This window comes from Ceratotherium simum, chromosome 1 (genome assembly GCF_057802395.1).
Source record: "Ceratotherium simum simum isolate JZ-2026a chromosome 1, ASM5780239v1, whole genome shotgun sequence".
Classification (NCBI taxonomy): Eukaryota; Metazoa; Chordata; class Mammalia; order Perissodactyla; family Rhinocerotidae; genus Ceratotherium; species Ceratotherium simum.
The window spans coordinates 20,112,389-20,132,913 of record NC_141900.1 but is presented as its reverse complement, the minus strand read 5'-3'; the positions used below and the strand labels follow the sequence as shown (position 1 = coordinate 20,132,913).

At 42.7% G+C, this 20,525-nt stretch overlaps 1 protein-coding gene across 10 annotated transcripts in view; it reads right to left on the bottom strand.

Annotated features, from left to right (window-relative positions):
• The window catches only part of SRPK2 (SRSF protein kinase 2), a 231,943-nt gene extending 211,621 nt beyond the window's left edge, over positions 1 to 20,322 (bottom strand). For 6 of the 10 annotated variants that reach the window (XM_087440507.1, XM_087440649.1, XM_087440695.1 and 3 more), the window contains exons 1-2: positions 20,196 to 20,240; positions 19,594 to 19,648 (exon numbers count right to left, since the gene is read on the bottom strand). In XM_087440507.1, coding sequence (XP_087296633.1) covers positions 19,594 to 19,648; positions 20,196 to 20,225 — 85 coding nt within the window. In that variant the 5' untranslated portion in view covers positions 20,226 to 20,240. Of the gene's footprint in view, positions 1 to 19,593; positions 19,649 to 19,727; positions 19,843 to 20,195 lie in introns of those variants that run through there. The other 4 variants (XM_087440559.1, XM_087440748.1, XM_087440789.1 and 1 more) reach the window with 2 other exon arrangements.
• Positions 20,323 to 20,525: the final 203 nt, after the last annotated feature.

Here is a 20,525-nt window from a genome sequence, read left to right as displayed (position 1 = left end):
ACAAAGGCATGTGCAAAGTTTAGATGCTTAAGAAAATTTTATAATTCCATAGCTTTCTTTTTTCCTGTTATAAAAATTCCTAAAATTCAAACACCATAAAACAACTAATAGCTGCCACTTACTGAGCATTTATATGCCATACAGAGGATAAGTATTATCTCATTTAATCCTCACACTTACTCTCTGAGAGGTAAGCATTATTAGCTCTATTTTAGGATGAAGAAATTGAGCCTTAGAAAAATTAATTTATCTAACACCACTGATTCAAAGAAGAGTTAATACCTATCCTTCTCAAACTCTTCCAAACAATTGAGGAGGGGGGGAAGCTCCCTAACTCATTCTACGAAGCTGACATTACCCTGATACCAAAACCAGACAAGGACAACACAAAAAAAGAAAATTACAGGCCAATATCACTGATGAACATTGATGCGAAAATCCTCAACAAAATACTAGCAAATCGCATACAACAATATGTTAAAAAGATTATACACCATGATCAAGTGGGATTTATTCCAGGTATGCAGGGATGGTTTAACATTCGCAAATCAATCAACGTAATACACCACATTAATAAAATGAAGAATAAAAATCACATGATCATCTCAATAGATGCAGAGAAAGCATTTGACAAGATACAGCATCCATTTATGATAAAAACTCTGAATAAAATGGGTATAGAAGGAAAGTACCTCAACATAATAAAGACCATATATGACAAACCCACAGCTAATATCATCCTCAATGGTGAAAAACTGAAAGCTATCCCTCTAAGAACAGGAACCAGACAAGGATGCCCACTGTCACCACCCCTATTTAACATAGTATTGGAAGTCCTAGCCAGAGCAATCAGGCAAGAGAAAGAAATAAAAGGGATCCAAATTGGAAAGGAAGAAGTGAAACTGTCACTATTTGCAGATGACATGATTTTATATATAGAAAACCCTAAAGAATCCACCAGAAAACTTTTAGAAGTAATAAACGACTATGGTAAAGTTGCAGGATACAAAATCAACATACAAAAATCAGTTGCATTTCTGTACACTAACAACGAAGTAGCAGAAAGAGAAATTAAGAATACCATCCCATTTACAATTGCAACAAAAGAATAAAATACCTAGGAATAAACTTCACCAAAGAGGTGAAAGATCTGTACATCGAAAACTATAAAACATTTCTGAAAGAAATTGAAGAAGCCCCAAAGAAATGGAAAGATATTCCGTGCTCTTGGATTGGAAGAATTAACATAGTTAAGATGTCCATACTTCCTAAAGCCATCTATAGATTCAATGCAATCCCTATCAAAGTTCCAACAACATTTTTCACAGAAATAGAACAAAGAATCCTAAAATTTATATGGAACAACAAAAGACCCGAATAGNTNAANGNNTCNTGNGAANAAGGACCNANCTGGNNGTATCACACTCCCTGATTTCAAAATATACTACAAAGCTATAGTAACCAAAACAGCATGGTACTGGCACAAAAACAGACACACAGATCAATGGAATAGAATCGAAAGCCCAGAAATAAACCCACACATCTATGGACAGCTAATCTTCGACAAAGGAGCCAAGAACATACAATGGGGAAAAGAAAGTCTCTTCAACAAATGGTGGTGGGAAAACTGGATAGCCACAAGCAAAAATGAAAGTAGACCCTTACCTTACACCATACACAAAAATTAACTCCAAATGGATTAAAGACTTGAATGTAAGACCTGAAACTATGAAACTTCTAGAAGAAAACATAGGCAGTACGCTCTTCCACATCAGTCTTAGCAACATCTTTTCAAACACCACATCTGACCAGGCAAGAGAAACAATAGAAAAAATAAACAAATGGGACTACATCAAACTAAAAAGCTTCTGCACAGCAAAGGAAACCATCAACAAAACGAAAGACAACCTAACAATTGGGAGAAGATATTTGCAAACCATACATCTGATAAGGGCTTAATCTCCAAAATATATAAAGAACTCATGCATCTCAACAACAAAAAAACTACCAACCCAATTAAAAAATGGGCAAAAGACCTGAACAGACATTTCTCCAAAGAAGATATACAGATGGCCAAGAGACACATGAAAAGATGTTCAAAATCACTAACTATCAGGGAAATGCAAATCAAAACTACAATGAGATATCACCTCACGCCCGTCAGAATGGCTATAATTAACAAGACAGGAAACAACATGTGTTGGAGAGGTTGTGGAGAGAAGGGAACTCTCATACACTGCTGGTGGGAGTGCAAACTGGTGCAGCCACTATGGAAAACAGTATGGAGATTCCTCAAAAAATCAACGATAGAACTACCATATGATCCAGCTATTCCACTGTTGGGTATTTATCCAAAGAACTTGAAAACACCAATTTGCAAAGGTACATGCATCCCTGTGTTCATTGCAGCCTTATTCACGATAGCCAAGACTTGGAAGCAACCTAAGTGCCCATCAAGGGACGAATGGATAAAGAAGCTGTGGTATATATACACAATGGAATACTACTCAGCCATAAGAAACGACGAAATCCAGCCATTTGTGACAACATGGATGGACATTGAGGGTATAATGCAAAGTGAAATAAGTCAGAGGGAGAAGGTCAAATACCGTATGATTTCCTTCATTAAGTAGTTGATAATAACAACAATAAACAAACACATAGGGACAGAGATTGGATTGGTGGTTACCAGAGGGGAAGGGGGGAGGGAGGAGGGTGAAAGGGATAATTCGGTACATGTGTGTGGTGATGGGTTGTAATTAGTATTTTGGTGGTGAACATGATGTAGTCCATGCAGAAATAGAAGTACAATGATGTACACCTGAAATTTTTACAATGTTATAAACCAATGTTACTGCAATAAACAAAAAATTAAAAAAAAAAAAAAAAAAAAGAAAATTTTATAATTCCATAGCTTTCTTTTTTCCTATTATAAAAATTCCTAAAATTCAAACACCATAAAACAACTAATAGCTGCCACTTACTGAGCATTTATATGCCATACAGAGGATAAGTATTATCTCATTTAATCCTCACACTTACTCTCTGAGAGGTAAGCATTATTAGCTCTATTTTAGGATGAAGAAATTGAGCCTTAGAAAAATTAATTTATCTAACACCACTGAGAAAAGTGATGCCTTCAACACTTGAACCCTGGTCAGCTGCCTCTGACAGCAACATCAGCCTCAGCAAGGAATATTCAAAGATAAACCAGACTCTGGGTAAAGGGGAAACTATCACATCCTCTCTGAAGTTGGGGAAGTGAGAGAGTCTTCACCTACACAAAGTAATGGGATTCGAACTTGAAGAGAGTCAAGTTACAGAGCCTAGGATCCTCTAAAAGGCAAACCTATCCTGGAGTGTCCTTTACCTTGATCACAAAGACACTGCAGGTAGGAGGCATTGACAGAGCTAAGGGAAGAGAACAGCTTTGCTATTATTGTTAATAGCTACAGGGTGCTGGTTACTACACAAGGGTTCTGAAAGCCTTAGCCTTGTAGTTGCTAAAACACAAAACAAAAAACAAGATTTTAAAGCTAAGATAGAAACACAGTTACGCTTTTTTTTTAACTGTCTTACTGTATACTAAAATTTCCTATATAAAGGAACTTCTACCCACTCCTACCATATTTGCACATGATACAACAGTCCAGGCCCATGTGACATGTTAAGAGTAGTCTCCATTCAGAAAAAGAGAATATATTTTCACTTTTTTTTTTTTTTTACAGTAAAGGGAAGAATTAAAAAATAAGGCTCTTGCAATAATCTCTCTTTGGGGCCTAGAAACTTTATGTTCTGTCTCAGTCCCAGATTGCCTGTCTTCCTGCAGATTAAAAGATAGTTCCAAAGACTATGGAATCAGAATCCAGGACTCTAAGCCAGGGCTCAGGCACTAAATAGCTAAGTGACCTTAATCGAGTACCTTCGCTTCTTCAGGCCCTCATTTCTCCTACTGAAATTTCTCCCCTGCAGGAGAAACGAAGCCCTGAAGGATTTTAAGCTGTGCTCCCAGAAGCTGCTTTGGGGAGCACTAAACGCAGTGGATGAGAGAAAGGCCAGGTGGGGAGGACCAAGCCCTCACCTGCCAATTCCAGAATGGTGCCACTTTCTCCACTTTACATATAATCGAGTTCTACATAAAATTGTATTTGAAAAGCATTCAGCTACTACAAAGTAAGGGGTGAAAAACACTTGTCCAGGTGCTCTCTAAAGTCCCTGCCATGCCACTGCATTCTCAGATCCACAGCCTGATGCACTGCATTTCATCTGTGAAAGATGTAGTCGATTTTACACTAATGCTGCAATTAACATTTTGGTAAATCCTATTTTAGGATAAAACACATCATGCCCCCCTCCCCAAAAAAACTTTCAATGGGATATTCTAGAAATAAAAAGAATCAATAGAATAAGAGTCCCTATTTAAGTGGCTGCAATAGCTAAGCTGGCAGCAGAAACAGCAGCGGCAACCTTTGTTCCCTAGACGCCAGAAGCACCAATGGCACCTGGTGACCAAAGGAAGCAGCCAGGCAGAGGATCCCCAAGAGCCAGGCACATCTCTTCTAAGTAGACTGTCCATCTTCTCTCTTCTACATCTCAAGTAAACTTCTGCTTCCTGGGGTTACAAAGGTACCCCTGGGTTGAAGTCTTTCTTTACTCCTTATCCCAGCCCACCTAGTAAAAACGCACACTTCACGCAATCTGTCCAGGGCACAGCTACTAAACTTCAGCAGCATAGGGGATGCGGGCACCCACACTCTGTGTTCAGTAAGGGGAATAACAGTCTAGTGTGTTACAACATATCCAGGTTTAAAGCATTCAACAATCTCATCCAGATGTTCCCTCTCGTCCCTAGCCTTTTAGGCCCCACATTCTAAAATCCTAACTTGAGAACTATAATGTCTAAAAATATTTACATTAATAATTTGTCCAAGAGATAGCTGAAATAAATGCACTCTAGAATTGATAAACTAATTATTAATTTTAAACTTATTAGCAAAGCAGTCAAAGATATTCAACGTGGAACTGAATTCAAATATCAGAGGCAAAACATTACATACACATTATGTAGGATTTATCTAGTAAGGCTAAGAACACAGCATAAAGTATCATATATGCCCAAATACAAGCCACGGTCTTTTCCCAAAAATTATCCCTCAAAAAAGAGGTGGTTTCCTTATATTCTAGTCCTTACAAAGCCTTTATTATGATAGACTGCTCTCTCAATTACCTTATTTTTACCATAATAAGGCCAAAAAATAATCTTCAAGACAAGAGGAAATGAACAATCAGGATTTCATTAATGCTAGGCTTGTTGGCAGATGGTAACAAACTGTGACCTGTGTACCTCAAAAGAGAAAGATCATTCCTAGAGGCACACGGCTCAGAGGAGTCCTGGTCAGACAGAGAAGGGAGAAGGGATGAAACGCTCTCCCTGACTGAGACCTGTTTGGGGGACTGTCTGAAATCACTTTAATCAATACTAAGTTGGGAGGCTTACAGACATCAACCTAACAATAAATTAAAAAATAAATAAAATCAATTTTAAAGGGGGCAAATAAGTCCAACACGTTTTTGGAATTATTCCTCGGGGTATGACTTTATTAATGCTATATACAAGCCTTTTTTTTAATTGCTTTAAAAAACAAATTGTGATAAATTTAATTCCATAGAATGAATGAGGGGAAAAAAATTGTGGTAACAAATTTAATTCCATAGAATGAATGAGGAAAAAAAAAAATCTCCCACAGTTTTGCAAATGGTTAGTTAGATTGGATAAAATACCCAGTGTCAGGATCATATAGGGATTCAAGAATGATGCCTCTCGGGCCGGCCCTGTGGCTTAGCGGTTAAGTGCGCGCGCTCCGCTGCTGGCGGCCCGGGTTCGGATCCTGGGCGCGCACCAACGCACCGCTTCTCCGGCCATGCTGAGGCTGTGTCCCACATACAGCAACTGGAAGGATGTGCAGCTATGACGTACAACTATCTACTGGGGCTCGGGGGGGGGGGGGATAAATAAATAAAATCTTAAAAAGAAAGAATGATGCCTCTCAGTTTAGACTGAAATAAATGTGCTCTCTCTGTACTATCTTTACAGCCTTTCCATAAATTTAAAACTGTTCTAAAAAATAAAGTTTTTAAAGAGATCAGATTTGTGGTTACCAGAGATGAGGGGTGGGAGGAGGGGGAACTGGAGGAAGATGGTCAAAAGGTACAAACTTCCAGTTGCAACATAAATAAGTCCTAGGGATGTGACATACAACATGGTGACTACAGTTAACAGTGCTGTAAGGTATACAGGAAAGTTACAAGAGTAGATCCTACGAGTTCTCCTCACAAGGAGAAATTTTCTTCTTTTCTTTTTACTGTATCTATATGAGATGATGGATGTTAACTAAACCTATTATGGTAACCATTTCACAACATATGTAAATCCAACCATGATGCTGTACGCCTTGCACTTAGTGACATATGTCAGTTATTTCTCAATAAGACTGGGAAAAAAGTTTCTAAAAATATATATTGTGCTCTGGAAAACTACTAACTGATTCAAAAAGCATTTTTTAACATATTTAAAAATCTTTTTTATTTATTTATTTTTTTTGAGGAAGATTGGCTCTGAGCTAACAACTGCTGCCAATCTTCCTCTTTTTCTTTTTTTCGTTTCTCCCCAAAACCCCAGTAACATAGTTGCACATCCTAGTTGTAGGTCTTTCTAGTTCTTCTACGTGGGTCGCTGCCCCAGCATGGCCCAACGAGCGGTGAGGAGGTCCATGCCCAGGATCCAAACTGGCAAACCCCAGGCCGCCAAAGCAGAACATGCGAACCCAACCGCTACACCACCAGGACAGCCCCAAAATCTTTTTTATTTTTATGAACAGACAACATAGAGAAGATAGCAGTGAATCCCCATGACCAACTACTCAGACTCTGCAATTTCAAGATAACTTTTTTTTCAGCTTTATTGGGGTATAACTGACACATAAAATTGCATCTATTTAAAATGCACAACATGATGATTTGACATACATATCTCTGTGAAATGATGACGATGATCAGGTTAAGTAAGACATCCATCACCTCACACAGTTACCACTTTGTGTGTGTGGTGAGTCAAAAAGCATTTCTAGGACCAACCCCAGTGGCCTAGTGGTTAAGTCTGGAGAGCTCTGTGTCAGCGGCCCGGGGTTCGGTTTCCAGGCAGGGACCTACACCACTCGTCTGTCAGTGGCCAGACTCACATACAAAAAAAGAGGAAGACTGACAATAGATGTCAGCTTGGGGCAAATCCTCCTCAGAAAAAAAAAAAAAGCGTTTCTAATGAGAACAGTCACTGATGTTGCAAATGTGAAATGTCTGGATAAAACTGCTTTGTGAAATGAGTGGAAAAGAGGTATTTCTAAACTACTGTATAAATTTATTTGTGGATTTAAATGTATTTGTAATTAACTTAAGAAATTAAACACCATAAGTAAACATTTGACTATTCCATCTATATCTCTAAAGTTTACATACTCAAACTGTATAAAACTTTCATCTTCTCTTTGGGGAATTAGGGGACTTCTAATCCAGGCTGTCTTACATTCAGGTACATAAGGTATCTGACAATACAAACTCTATCTGAAATGTTCCCTTGGAGACATACACACAAAACAAAGCACCCCAAGCAAAACAAAGGAAAGAGAGAAAAATCGCTGGTTAATAACTATCCACACAAAATGCTCTAACGCCACTAGGCACCTAGATTAGACTGTGCTACCTTTAACCTTGGCTGATAACGCTCCTGGAATCAAGGCAGGCTATAAGCTTAAAAACCTGGCGACTGCAGGTAATAACTTCTTTTTTCTTTTTTTGAGAACAGAACACAAGATTTGATGTCAAAAATCTGGGGATCCTATTAGACCTCTAATACAAACAGGGCAAGACAAAAACCTCTTTTATCCTTAGTCACCAACACAAATAATACTATCTGCCTATACCAGACGATGAGACAATAGGTAAATTCTTCATAAATTGGCAAGATTTAAAAAAAGAAAAAACATACCAACCTCTGAAATAGGAAGGCCATCAGTGATGAACTAAATTAACAAATCTAATGACCTTTTCTCAAATCTCAATTTCCTTGGACTTCTCTGTCCCCTTTATTTATCCTTTTTAAACTGATCTTCTTTAGCTTCTTTTCTTTTATTTTGCCCCAATAAGCACTTTCCAGGTTCTGGCCCCAGCCCTCTTCTCTCCACCCTCTTCCCTTCAGTAAGCTGAGGGTGCTGTCCTAATTGTCCTCAGTAAGTATTCCAAGGCCCAGCCTCCCCCTGTGCACCAACTCCCTACACCGTCCCTCCGTTCAGATACCTGTCACCTCACATTCAGTGTGCCTGAGAACAAATCTCTGTCCCATCTCCAAACAGCTTTCCCCGACTGCCTTATTCCTCACTAAGCGTAACATTTTTAATCCAACTTTAATTCCGTCATTTTGTATTGCTTTTCCTCTTCATTGTCCCATAATTAGCGAGTTCTAGTCTTGCTGACTCTTCCTTAAAAGAGCTTTCCAAAATTTGGGAGCTTTAAAAAAGGTTCACTGTCTTTCATTCAATATTTCCATTTCTAGGACTCCACAAAGTCTAAGAAAATCTGAAATGCAGACAAAGATATTCACTGAAATATTAGAATGCCTGAAAACAGGAAATATTTCTCTAGCAATAGAGAAATGTTTAAGCAAATTAAATAAGTAAATCAGAATGTTATACAGTCATTAATAACCAGTTATGAAGTTTTTAAGGACATTAAAAATATTTATGACAAAATGTTAAAATAAGGAAAGCATGATACAAAATTATATAGGAGATAATTAAGTAAATAACAAAAAACACAGGGATGAAAAAAAAGACTAGAAGGAACTATATCAAAATATTAACAATGTCCTATATGTGCATATCTTGCCGGATGGTGACAATATGAGTCGTTTTGTTTTCTTCTTTATATATTTCTATAGTTTCCAATATGGTACAAAATATTTTAAAAATCAGAAAAAAAGTAATATTTTAATGTGTTTCCAATTCAAGACTTCTCAGGTTTCCCTAAATTAATCTACAAATATTATCTCAAACCAAACGGCAAAAACAAACTGGGGAAGGTACTTGGAAATACGACCTTAATGAATAAATCTGCAAGAACAGCCAAAAAAATTCTGATTTTATATACTCAATACTCAAGTATGTGTAGAAATGCAAGAGTTGGGACAACTGGATGAATCATTTAGGAAAAAATAAGACAGCAACAACAAAAGCCTACTAACTACAGCCAACCTTCACTGCACAGTGACCACAAGTCCAACAGCCCTTGGGGCCAGATGTTTCTCCATTCGAGTTTTTTGGATTTTCAAAATATGATGCCTATATCATGTATTATGTAACATTCCAGCAAGATCTGGGAGCATGTTTTTAAAAACGTGCAACCTACAGCCTTCCTCGCCACTCTCCTTCTGTCCAAATCAAACCTGTGCTCTAATCTCATCCCTTCCTGTCAACTCCGGGCTTTTGCTCCAAATATCCCTTCTTGCCAGTATTTTCAACCTCTCCCTTTCTACTAGCTCCTTACCATCTGCTTACATTGGGGGGGTTGGGGGGGACGGGACAGGACATTTCTCAGGAACCCTTCCCTCTCTACCTTTTCTCTTTTACAGAAAGAAAGCTTATGCAACAAGTAATCTTTCAAAAAGAAAAAGAAGACTATGCTGTCATCCCATTCACTCATACAGCTGCAGGTTCACCTCTGTCCAAAAGCACTGTGCAGAGACTGCTCCAGCTGTGGTCTCTAACGACTTCATAACTGCCAGAACCAAAGGGCAGGACCAGGGCTCATCTCACTTGAAGGTTTTTGTGGACTGCGACTCTGCTGACCATTCCCTTCTTGAAATGCTTTATTCCCTGGTTTCTGTGAATCGACTCTCTCCTGGTTCTCCTACCTCTCTGGAGCCTCCTTTCCAACCCTCCCTGTGGCTTTCTGCTCTTCACATTCAACACCTTCAGCCAACTGCCACCAACAGCCATCCCCCATAACTCCCAATTTACATCCAACCAGAGCTCTTCCCCGTGCTCCAGCTCACTGACATCTCTAATTGGAAGTCACCCCGACACCTCTAACAGCCTAACGAAAGCCATCGTTAGCTTTCCCCAACCTGTTCTGCATCCCCTACCTTGAGGAATGGCTACACCATCCACAAACTTAGTGAATTCAGAAACCTGGGACTCATCCTAGACCCTTCCCACTCTCCTCCCACATTAAATTGAACACTAAATCCAGCGAATTCTACTCCTTAAATACCCACCAAGTCTCCTGAAGCCTCCTGCAATAGCCTCCTAATGGATCTCCCATCCCCTAAGCCATTCTTCACACTGTAGCTAAAGTAACCGTTCTAAAAATCTCAATCTGTGCCTTTTAACAGCTCCCCTGTCCCTTGTCAACCTCTTCACAGCACTAAGCCCCACTCATTGCTCACCACGCCCTGGACCCCAGCCCTACCTACCTGCTTGACATTCCAGCAACACAAGCATGCCATTAGACACCTCCATATATTTATACCAACTAAGTGTGCTTCTGCCTGGAGGGCCCTCACCCTGCCTCCTCTTATTTACCTGGCAAATTAGTATTGGCTCTTTAAGATCCAGTTTAACACAACTCTGTGAATCTACTAAAAACCACTGACTTGTACATTTTTTTTATTTTTATTTATTTATTATTATTTTGTTGGTGAGAAAGATCAGCCCTGAGCTAACATCCACGCCAATCCTCCTCTTTTTGCTGAAGACGACTGGCCCTGGGCTAACATCTGTGCCCATCTTCCTCCACTTTATATGGGACGCCGCCACAGCATGGCCGGACAAGCGGTGCATCTGTGCGCGCCCGGGATCTGAACCCAGGCCGCCAGCAGCAGAGCGCCTGCACTTAAGTGCTACGCCACAGGGCCAGCCCTAGAACTGTACGTTTTAAGCAGATAAATTATATGGTATGTAAATTATATCTCAAGGGCCGGCCCCGTGGCTTAGCGGTTAAGTGCGTGCGCTCCACTACTGGCGGCCCGGGTTCGGATCCTGGGTGCGCACCGACGCACCGCTTCTCTAGCCATGCTGAGGCCGCGTCCCACATACAGCAACTAGAAGGATGTGCAACTATGACATACAACTATCTACTGGGGCTTTGGGGGAAAAAAGGAGGAGGATTGGCAATAGATGTTAGCTCAGGGTCAGTCTTCCTCAGCAAAAAGAGGAGGATTGGCACGGATGTTAGCTCAGGGCTGATCTTCCTCACAGCAAAAAAAAAAAAAAAAAAAAAATTATATCTCAATAAAACTGTCATAATTTTCTGTAAGAAAAAAGACTTACAACCCAATATTTTTTTTTAAATGGACAAAAGACAAAATAGGCACTTCACAAAACAGAAAATTCAAATGACCAATAAACATCTGAAAAGATGTTCAACACTATCACTCAGGAAAATGCAAATTAAAACTACAATGAGGTATCAATAAATACCCAGAAGAGCTAAAATTTAAAAGAATGACACTATCAAGTGTGTGTGGCAAAGATGTGGAGCAACTGAAACTGCTGGTGGGAGTGGAAAGTAGTTCAATCAAAGTTATTTCATAATAAAGCTGGGAAAAAAATATCTTTGCAATTCATACCAACACTAAGCATACCCCTATTCTATAACCTAGCAATTCCACTGCTAGGGCATGGCCCCAAGAGAAACGAGTGCAAATCCCCACAAGAGAACATGCACAAGGATGTTCACAGCTGCTTTCTCATAATGACCAAAAACTGAAGGAAACAAAATACTCAACAACAGAAGGATAAGTAACTTGTAGTATACCCATTCAATGGAATACAACAATGAACTACTGGTACTACTGGTACCTGCAACAACATGGACAAAGCTCACAGATATTATGTCGAGTGAAAGAAGCCAGACACAAGAGTTTATCCTATATGATTTCATTCATATGAAGTTCAAGAACAGGCAAAACTAATCAATAATGATAGCTATCAGCAAAGTGGTTACCTCTGGGTGGCAGGGTAGAGACTGCAGAGAGGCTTGAGGAACCTTATGGAGACTGGAAGGATCTATATCTTGATCTGGGTGGCAGTTATCAGGGTATAAATGTACGTAAAAATCATCGAACTGTACACACACTTAAGATGAGTGCACTTTACTACTTCATTATACACACATGCATATATATATACGCTTTAACTCAATTTTTTAAAAACAAAAATATGCACGAGTAGACTATAATTAACAGTACTGTATTACAAACCTAGAAGTTAAAAGATTACAGCTTAAATGTTAGTGCCACAAAAAAAAAAATAACTATGTGAGAAGATGGAGGTATCAACCAACCTTATTGTGGTCATCACTTCACAATATTTACATGTACCAAAACATCATGCTGTACACTTTAAACTTACATATGTTATATGGCAATAATATCTTTAAAAAGCTGGGGAAAAAAAGCACAAGTAAAAAGATAATATACCAAATATATATACATATGCCATAATTCAATTTTTTAAAAACAAAAATATGCACAGAAGAATAACATGCCAAAAAAATTGGTGGAGCTACAACTAATGTTTATTTCTTTAAATTGTTCTGTACTGTCTGATTTTTTTTTTTACCATGACCATATTACTTAATCATTAAAAAAATAAAGCTATTTTGGGGGCCAGCCCCATGGCCTAGTGGTTAAGTTCAGTGTGCTCCACTTTGGCAGCCCTGGTTCAGTTCCCAGGCTCAGACCTACACCATTCATTGGTAGCCATGCTGTGGCAGCGACCCACATACAAAATAAAGGAAGACTGGCACAAATGTTAGCTCAGGGCCAATCTTCCTCAAGCAAAAAGAGGAAGACTGGCAACAGATGTTAGCTCAAGACAAAAAATCTTCCTCAGCAAAAAATAAATATATAAGGGGCCGGCCCAGTGGCATAGTGGTTAAGTTCACATGCTCCACTTCAGCAGCCCAGGGTTCCCAGGTTTGGATCCCAGGCTCGGATCTAAGCACCGCTCCTCAAGCCATACTGCAGCAGCATCCCACATACAACATAGAGGAAGACTGGCACAGATGTTAGCTCAGAGACAATCTTCCTCAAGCAAAAAGAGGAAGTCTGGCAACAGAAGTTAACTCAGAAGCAACCTTCCTCACCAAAAAAAATAATAATAAATAAATAAAAATAATAAAGCTATTTCATTAAAATAACAATACATGGACCACATAATGATGTTTCAGTCAATGACAAACTACATATACGATGGTAGTCCCATAAGATTAGTACCATATAGCCTGGGTTTGTAGTAGGCTATACCATCTAGGTTTGTGTAAGTACACTACAATGTTTGCACAATGACAAAATCGCATAATGACGCATTTCTCAGAACATATCTCCGTCATTAAGCAATGCATGACTGTAATGCTAAAATCAAACAAGGTCTCTTCCTAAGGCCTTCCCTTACCAATCAAAGCACCATCACACCTAAATCTTACAGTGCTCATCACACTCTCCTGCAATGGTCTGTTGACCAGGCAATCTCTCCTACTTGCCTGTTAATACTTGGCTTTATTTATCTTACTTAATCTTCCCAGCATCCAACACAGTGCCTAGCACTAGGTATCTGCTTCATACACATTTGTCGTATTGAATCATATTGCTGGTAAGCAAAAATGTTTTGTTGAATAAACAAATGTGTAACAAAACAAGTCAAAAATAAGTGATTACCTTCCATGGGAGGTATTCCAAAGTCATGGGCTTGTGAGCTTGAGTTCATACCTCAGGCAAGGTTTAAGAAACCTAATAAAGACATAAACCTGTATGTACGACAGCATTCCTAAATTGTCTCACCTGTGATTTACTGACCCAGTGCCTCTAATCCCATGCCTATCATTTTCTGCAGCAGTCAGAACCCACACTATAGAAAACGGATAAGCAATAACCTACAGGAGCCACCTACCAACAGAAAGTCAAGAGCCCAAAGGATACAGAACAGAATCCCATCACCGACAGCACAAAGATCACAGACATCGTGCAGAGCGAAAAAGAGAGACAGAGCAACAGACATCAAGAGACCAAGTTGTGGGGCCGACCCCTTGGCTGAGCGGTTAAGTGCACGCACTCCGCTACTGGCGGCCAGGGTTCGGATCCCGGGCGCACACTGATGCACCGCTTGTCCGGCCATGCTGAGGCCTTGTCCCACATACAGCAAGTAGAAGGATGTGCAACTATGACATACAACTATCTACTGGGGCTTTGGGGAAAAAAAAAAGGAGGAAGATTAGCAATAGATGTTAGCTCAGCACCAGTCTTCCTCAGCAAAAAGAGGAGGACTGGCATGGATGTTAGCTCAGGGCTGATCTTCCTCACAAAAAAAAAAGAGAGAGACCAAGTTGTGAGGGCCGGCCCCATGGCCTAGCGGTTAAAGTTCAGCATGCTCCACTTCAGCAGTCCAGGTTCCAATCCTGGGCACAGACCTACACCACTAGTTAGACATGCTGTGGCAGCGACCCACATACAAACCAGAGGAAGACTGGCACAGATGTCAGCTCAGGGCGAATCTTCCTCAGCCCAAAAAAAAGGAGACCAAGTTGCTAACTCACTAGAAAGTCGCAAACATAAGCCCTCCAGCAATCATATTCTTGGGTATTTATTCTACAGAAATGGAAACATCTTCACATAAAAACCTGTGCACAAATGTTCAGCAGGTTTATTTGGAAGAATCAAAAACTAGAAACTATCCAAATGTCCTTCCACAGGTGAATGGATAAACAAACTGTGGTACATTCACATTATGAAATACTACTCAGCAATAAAAAGGAATGAGCACTGATACACCCAACAACACAGATGAGTCTCAAGGGCATTATGCTAAGTCAAAAAACATCAAAAGGTTACATACTGTATAATTCCACTTACATAACATTCTCAAAGTGGCAAAATTACAGTGATAGAGAATAGATCAGTGCTCGCCAGGGGTTAGCGGTGAGGGGAGGGTATGATTATTAGAGTAACAAGAGGGAGTTTCTTTATGGTGATGAAGTAGTTCTGCATCCTAATCGTGATGAAGATTACACTAATCTATACAAGCAATAATATTTGATAGAACTACATCACGCACACAGAGCATGTAAAAACTGGTGAAATCTTACTTGAGTTAATAGTATTGTACCAATATCAATTTCCTGGTTTTGACAACGTTCTATGGTTACATAAGATATCACCACTGGGGGAAGCTGGATGAAGGTTCACAGGGAACCCTATACTACTTCTGCAACTTCTTGTAAGTCATATTATTTCAAAATAAAAAGTTTTAACTTAAAAAAAAAGAGGAGTTAAAAAGTAATTTATAGCCAAAAAAGTGAAAAGAACCCAAATGTCCATCAATGGATGGAATGGATACATAAAATGTGGTATATCAACATAATGAAACATTATTTGGCAATATAAACGTATGAAGTACCAATACATCCTACAACATGGATGAACTCTGAACATCCTATGCTACATGAAAGAAATAAGTAAGACACAAGACCATATATTGTATGATTCCATTTGTATGAATATCCAGAATCGGTAAGTTCACAGAGACAGAAAATAAATTAGTGGTTGTTGGGGGCAGGGGAGAATGAGGAATGACCGCTAAACAAGCACAGAGTTTCTCTTTTGCGATGATGAAAATGTTCTAGAATTAGATAATGGTGATGGCTGCACAACTTCAGTATATTCAACTTTGTGAATATACTAAAAACCAGTGAATTATACACTTTAAAAGATAAATTTTATGGTACGTGAATTATGTCTCAATAAAAAAATTACATGTGGGAAAAAAAAACAATAAAAAAGATCTTTAAAAAATTTTACACACATACACATGCCCCTGAGCAAAAATCTATCCCAAGCTGTGTGATTTAGCTAACTCTTAAGATCCATGATTAAATGACACTGTAGTCCTTTCCTGCTGCCTGTTACTCACAAAGAAGCACAATTAATAATTAGCAAATCCGGGGGCCAGCCCCGTGGGTTAGCGGTTGGGTGCGAGGGCTCCGCTGCTGGCGGCCTGGGTTCAGATCCTGGGCGCGCACCGACGCAGCGCTTGTCCAGCCATGCTGAGGCCACGTCCCACATACAGCAACCAGAAGGATGTGCAACTATGACATACAACTATCTACTGGGGCTTTGGGGAACAAAAGGAGGAGGACTGGCATGGATGTTAGCTCAAGGCTGATCTTCCTCACAAAAAGAAATAATAATAATAATTAGCAAACTAAACTCACTGAAACAATCTGATGAGATTAAAATTTTGACCCAGCTAAGTAGAGAAATCTTAATCTCATTCCTGACAACTACAAATTCCAATATACTAAAAAAGTAGCCTATAGGAATTGGCTCAATTCACAGAAGCTCACAGAATTGAATTGAACTAAAATGAATGAAGAGCCAGCTTGCATATACAAGTAGAAAATGACAAAAGTAGATCATATTACATCAAGCCAGGCCCACGGAGACACATAATTCAAGTCTGCCAGTCATTATAGTAATACAGTTTAAAATTAGACCTATTACTCCTTTTCCTCCTCTTGAGAATTAATCAAAAAGCAAAAACACTGGGCATCAGGAGACCTGAATTCTGGTCCACACTAAGCTAACTGTGTGACCTTAACCTCTGTCAGAGCTGTCTGTAAAATGAGGAACACGTCCAAGGTCACTAGTCCCCTGAAGTCTCCCCTACCACTTCTCCCCAGCGCCACCCTTGCACCCTGAACCCAGTTACCCTCGTGTCCCACGTACCACAGAAGGCCAGCTCCCCTGTCCCCCACAATCCACTCTCCACAGTGACAGCCAGCACTCTTTCTAACACAGGACTCAGATCCTGTCACTCCCATCCGTAAGCCTCCCAACGGCCCACAAGGCGAGGCCTACCCACTCCGACTCCTCCTCCCTCACCATCCTCTCAGGTAGCCCTCCAGCCTCCCTGACCCTTGGGTTCCTCCAACATTCCTAGCCCACTGCTCCCCAGGGCCTTTGCCACACTCCCATCTCCTCCTCCTCACTCTAGCTTCTCTTCAAACGTCACCTCTTCAGAGAGTTGAGTGTGGAATTTGATCCCAGACTGCTTAGATTCAACTTAACAGCTGGGCATGTTACACATGCTGCAGTCCCGTTTTCTCATCTGTAAGATGGTGATAACAACAGTGCCTACCTCACAGGGCTGTCACAAGGGATAAACACACATAAAACAGTCAACACAGTGACTGGCACAGTGTTCAAATGTCATCTGTCACTATTACTTAAGGCGCCCCATCTTAATGTTCTCCCTATCCCTTAGCGCTATCTGAAGCTGTCATCTTTACTTCTCATCCTTTTTGGGGTCCCCCCAGCCCCCCAGAACGTAAGCTTCATGAGGAGCTCTGTCTGCCTTGTTCAAAGCTCTGTCAGTCTCCTAGGAAAGGCATGCAAAAGCCTGTGGAATATATGAATAAATATATCACATCAGGCATCCCTTTAAAATAATGTCTTGATTCAAAAAATTAAGTGAAAAATGACATTGCCTCAATCAAACAGTTATGTAATTGGGCTGGTCTCCCCTTACTAATTACCTTGCTGACCAACCAGGTCATTCAGTCCTTGGTTGGAGGGGTTTCCCTCCAATCTTATTACATAAATACAACAAACAATGGAAGAAACTGATAGAGTAATCCGTGAGGCAAACGTTAATGTGGCTATATGCTAATTCTTTATAAACATACCACATACATGCAAACTGCAACACAACAAAAAAGGCTCTTGGCCATTAGGAAAGTCATACCCTGAAATATGAAACACACATTGACCTACTCAACTGTTTTTCTACACGTATGCATATATATATATAATATACACACATATAGATTTTATATATATATGTGTATATACACACACACATACACACAGCCATCCCCAAAACTGGGGACATGCTTTTTTCACCTCCTTTTTATGTTTCTGAACATAATGGGCTATGCGGAAATAAATGCTTTGAAATGAAAGTTGTGATTAAAACCCAATACTCAGGATCCTAAACATTACAGTTCTCCCCACTTATAGCCTAAACTTCTGTCATTCACCAAAGGAAATCCCAAATTTAAGGTTCTGATTGACTTGAGAGCTAGCACTAATTTTTTAAGGCATCTAAAACTACCAAATATCCATTCTGTTTTAACGTCTTAAGAATCCAATATCCAATTTTTACCCACCAGTTCCTCAAGTCCTTAATAAGTACTTTTCCCTCACTCTAATAGTTTCTTTCTTAAGAAAGGCATCATTATGTCGATATCCACGTTTTGTGAAATCCTAAAAATACTTTCAAGTTATATTCCGTTTTGAATGAACAAAAATCCTGTCATGCTATACCACCACGTTAGCAATGACTTAGGCAGTTTGCACAGATGCTACCAACGGGTTTGAAATTCGCTAGGCAGAGATCAAGGCGAACAGGAAGGGAAAAAGCCTAGGAATGCTGCAGGGTAGTCCTCTAAAGGAAACAAGACATGCTTCGTGATTTTATTTAAAGATGATCATGGACTATCATTCCCCAAAGTACCAAAAATACCTTGCCTGTATTTCTTGCTCAAAAGGAAAAGCGAAGCCACACATCTAGAAGGAGTAAAGATGTTGAACGCTGGCGGATTTTCTTAAATTAGGAATGAAAGAAGGAAAAGGAGAGAGGCCGCGGCGCTGCGGTCTCGGAGCAGCTCTCCAGGAAAGGCTTCTCGGGCGCCGGCCGCTCCCCCTCCGGTCCGCAGCCATGCTGGAGGTGGCTGGCGACTGGCACGTTTTAAATATCACCACCCCATCCATCAACTCCCCAGCACAATGCGGGCTGGGAAGCCGCGCGGGGCCGCCCGCGCACACGCCCACCGGCCCCACCAGCCCGCAACCCGGCGCGGCCGCCGCGCAGCCAAGTCACGCTCGGCCCGAGCAGAAAGTTTCGAATAAAAACCCGAGCGCCGACACGCACGGGTCTCGGAGCTGAACTCGCGTCAGGAACACGCCCGAGGCAAACCACTTGACAACCAGCTCGGGTTTTCGGCAGAAAGGCCGAGAGGCGGGGGCCGGGGAGGAAGAGGAGGCGACACACACACACACTCACACTCTCTTGCGTACGCGGCTCCTCTTCCTCTGGGGCCCGCGCGCCCAGGTGGGAGCCACGCAGCAGCCTCGCGCCCGCACACGGCGCGCCGGGCGCCAGCGCCCCTCCTGGGAAGGTGCCGACCCCGGGCCGGCTCTGCGCGCCGGGGAGGGTGCGCACGCCCGGCGCCTCCCCGCCCGCCCGCCCCCGACGGCCGCAGCGGCGACTGGGGGCCGGGGGCCGGGGGCCGGGGATGCTCGGCAGGCCGGCGGCGGGCTCGCGCGCCCCTCCCCCGCCCGCGGGGCGCGCAGGAGGCGAGCGCCGGCGTCCCGGGGGACCGGCCCGCCTCCGGCCCTGGGAGCGGGGCAACTTTCCCCGGCGCGACCGCGGGCTGCGCCCGACCGGCGGGGCCGGGGGCCCGGGGGCGAGCGCAGCGTGGACTCACTTTTTCGGATGTTTCTCTCTTTTCGGCCTCCGCTTTCGGGCCTGAATGGCCAGCACTGGGGAAAGAGAAGACACACATTAACGGTCGGCCCGGGGCCGCGTGGCGGACAGGAGCGAACGCCGCGGGCCACTCACCTTTCCGGGAGCTCATCCCGACGCGGCGGAGGGCGGGCGGGGGGCTTCGCGGCGGCGGCGGCGGCGACGCGGTGCCGAGCCGAGCCGGACTGCAGCCTCCACTCGCTCCGCCGGCCGGGAGGAGGCGGGAACCGCGCCTGCGCCGCCGCCGCCGCCGCTCCCGCGGGCTCCCGGCAAGACCCGCCTCCGCCCGGCCCCGCCCCCGCCCCCGCCCCGCCCCCACCCGCCCGGTGAGATTGGGACCCCAGCGCCGGGCCCCTCCCGTGTGTCCCGCACCCGCCCGCCGGGGCCCCCTGTGCGGAAGCGACCCCCCGCGACCACCGCCAGTCCCGTCCCCGACCTCCCCCTCCCCAGCCCGCGGCAGGCCTCCGCCTCCAGCGCCCCCGCGGCGGGCCCAGGCCTCCCGCCTCTCCCGGGCACCCGGCCCGCGCGACCCTCCCTCGCAGCCGCGGCCTCTCCCCTACGCACTCCGGCCAGTCGCGCCGCCCGTCTCTCCATGCGCCCTTCCTTGGCCCGCGCCTCCCCGGGTCTCACACCACCTCTCTTCGCGCGGCCTTTTCTCCCCCTTTGCTCCTCTACATCCTTGCATCCCCATGAGCGCCGCTCCTCCTCTCCGGCGGGTGTGGAAAGGGCACAGGACCAAGAACTGGGAAACCTAGGTCCTTTCACTAGCTATGTGACCTTGGAGAAGTCATCGTATCTCACACGTTTACCTACCCCGCAGGACTGCTTGAGTTTAATGAAGGAAAAGATGCAAATAGCGTGGAAAGAAGGATGAAGCTTTCGCACGTGAATTAA